Source organism: Clupea harengus, unplaced genomic scaffold (assembly GCF_900700415.2).
Source record: "Clupea harengus unplaced genomic scaffold, Ch_v2.0.2, whole genome shotgun sequence".
Taxonomy (NCBI): domain Eukaryota; kingdom Metazoa; phylum Chordata; class Actinopteri; order Clupeiformes; family Clupeidae; genus Clupea; species Clupea harengus.
This window is the reverse complement of record NW_024879789.1, coordinates 1-2783: the sequence shown is the minus strand read 5'-3', so window position 1 is coordinate 2783 and position 2783 is coordinate 1. Positions and strand designations below refer to the sequence as shown.

Here is a 2783-nt window from a genome sequence, read left to right as displayed (position 1 = left end):
ATGTCAAGCGACCAGAAGAAAGTAAGTACCTACAATTTACAACTTAAAAATCGCAGCTCATATTGTTTTTAGATATGGGCGATTGAAGTCTGAACATTTATGAAAATGCACAATAGCCTATCCCAGTTGATTTTGAGATTCTGGCATAAATGTATGGTTTAAAGCCTAATCTATGAACTAGGTTTGTCAGATAATGAACTACATTTTGTTTTAAGTAAGCTAAAGGTAGTAATAGCTCAACCAAGAAATTAGCAAAAAATCCCTGATCTGCTATCAGAGTGTCTTCTAGCCACGTAGGCTATGATGTATCTCAATGATCACATTTGATGTAAACAAACTTGTGTCATTTTATTTATATTTATTATATTGAAATAAAATATGTTTTTATCCAAAAAACTGATATAACAGATTATGTTTGATATATTTTATTGTAGCAGACTCTATGGCCATAAATTAAATATGCACCTTTCATTTAGGGGGCATTATTGCAGGTTTTGCCATAGTGGGTCACATGTCAGAATCGAAATCTCCAAACTAGATAGAATTGGGAATTATTATAACTATCTAGAATTACCACTGTTTTAAACCGAGTAATGAGTCAGGATTGATCTTTTATACTCACTGATATGTCTACAAATAAAAGGGCAATGGGATGTATCATTAAGTGTAGACATTTTAGCACTGAACCCTGTTCCTAATTGATGATCGAGTAAGACAGATTAACTAAAAACTTTCTTACACAGAATAACCCTACTCCTAAAGCTGGAGACATGGTTGAATTTCCACGTCCAGCTGGTTACTCCCACTTCGGAACTGCAGATGGAAAGGGCAATGTGATCCACGCCACATCTGGTGAGCTGTACCATCTGTTGGATGTAGAATTAATTGATGTTCAACATGTGTTAACTGTGGAAATAACTGAGTAAATGTGCACAACTCCGACAGTCTGATATGTTACAGTTAAAGATGCTGTCCGCAATTCTAATCCACTAAACTTCTTGTCAAATTCAGCTAATTGCTCCTCACAGTCCTTTATCTGTCCATTCTGTATGTGCCAATTGTCATCCATTTCATTGTACAGACACCAAAGCGAGTGGGAGTGTGATCAAAAAGCAACCTCTGGAGAAGGTGGCTACGAATGGAAATTTCAAAGTCAAAAACCAAGACGACAAGAAGACCCCTCTCCCTCCTGACACTATTCTTTCACAGGCAAATGCCAGAATTGGCGAAAAAGTGAATTACGGGCCCCTGACCTATAATTGTGAAACCGTTGCCTCTGAGATGAGATACGGGAAAGGCCAAGGCCATTCTGAACAGGTCTTGCTCAAAGTCTCAACACATTTTTGATTGCCACATTTAAAGTGCTTATATTGGTCATAAAAGAGTCATTGCTTAACCTCTGATTTTTGTGAATGAGCAGTAATATTTACTTTCTTGTTTCAGGCAAAGAAATTCATGAAAGACTTAGACCATACAATGGACATCCACAACCCCACTAACGGCAACCCCGCTGCAACCTTTCTATAATAAACCTTTGCATCACTGTGGTCGTAGGCCTTTATTTTCTCTTAGCAATGAAAGACATGCTGATATTGAAGGTGATAAAACAAGCCACAGTTCCTATAGTAGTCAGTCTTAAAAAAAATTCACACAGGATTGGTATTTTACAGTACTGCATTCAGACATGGGATGTGAGCCCAGGAATACACTCAGGTCAGAGGGCAGAAGAGGGATTGACTTAAATGGTCAATTACAATGTAAAGCATGGACATCTTCAGCTCATCGTCATTTCAGAAGGAACTACAGCCTAGAGCAGGTTTAACAAAACATGGGTCGGTTCTGGGTGGACCTGACCGACACTCTGTTTACTACGCATGCTCTGGCTCTAAAACTGAACTTACTGTGCATTTTTACTCGTTTTGGCATAACAGAAGAGCATGGTGCCATGCTGTCCATGTTTTTTACAGTCTTTGCTCTATTGAAGTTGCTCTATTAAAGTTGTTCAACAAATTTCTCAACTACCCACATTTCACACAAATCACATTTTCAATATACCACTTTGGCTACAGCTAGTCTTTTGATTCCTCAGGAAAGAGCACTGAAATAAAGCTGGACCAGAGTGGAAGCTTTTATGTTAGAACAAATCAATACAAATATCAATTAGATCTACTGTTTAAGCAGTTGAATCTGCAATGCCTGTCACCCTAAAAATGATGAACAGACACTCTGAGGCCAATTCTTATCCATAGGGCGTGTAGACCCCCCTAGTGATGATTTGCCCCCCAGCCATTATGGTCTAGTGACGTCTCTGACTAGAGAGAGAATCACACCATACCAGTGAATGTTCGTCAGAGACTGCGGCTGAAACGAAAGTGAAACTAAAACAGCAGCATTAAGATCGCAGATTTGTGGAGGTGAGAAATTTGTTTTCAGCCGTTTTCACAGACTATGTCAGTGTGTCAGTGTATGAAAAGCTTTTTCACTGGTTAATGAAAGTGTCAACAGATCAATGCTTACATATAGCCAATTTGTAAAGATTACAGATACCTTGATAACCATTCAAGTTCAGGTGTCACCCAGGAAGTTACAATAACAGACGAAATCAAAATGCAGTTTTATTCTGCATAACCTTTTTTTTACAAATCAAGAGACATCTCAACTTTTATTACGTGTACCAGAGAGATCTGGAAGATGGAAGGAGAGAGTGAATCGGGTTTGGGGACATGTTTGGTATGTTTAGAAGGGCATACCCCTGCTGTGACTACCAGTCATATATTTCTATA

The 2783-nt window shown here is 38.5% G+C and overlaps 1 protein-coding gene across 1 annotated transcript; it reads left to right on the top strand.

Moving 5' to 3' along the window:
* LOC122130382 (phospholipase A and acyltransferase 3-like) lies at positions 1–1347 on the top strand. Its single transcript, XM_042705117.1, has 3 exons — positions 1–21; positions 744–852; positions 1082–1347. Exons 1-3 carry the CDS (start codon positions 1–3, stop codon positions 1345–1347), a joined length of 396 nt encoding a protein of 131 aa, XP_042561051.1.
* Positions 1348–2783: the final 1436 nt, after the last annotated feature.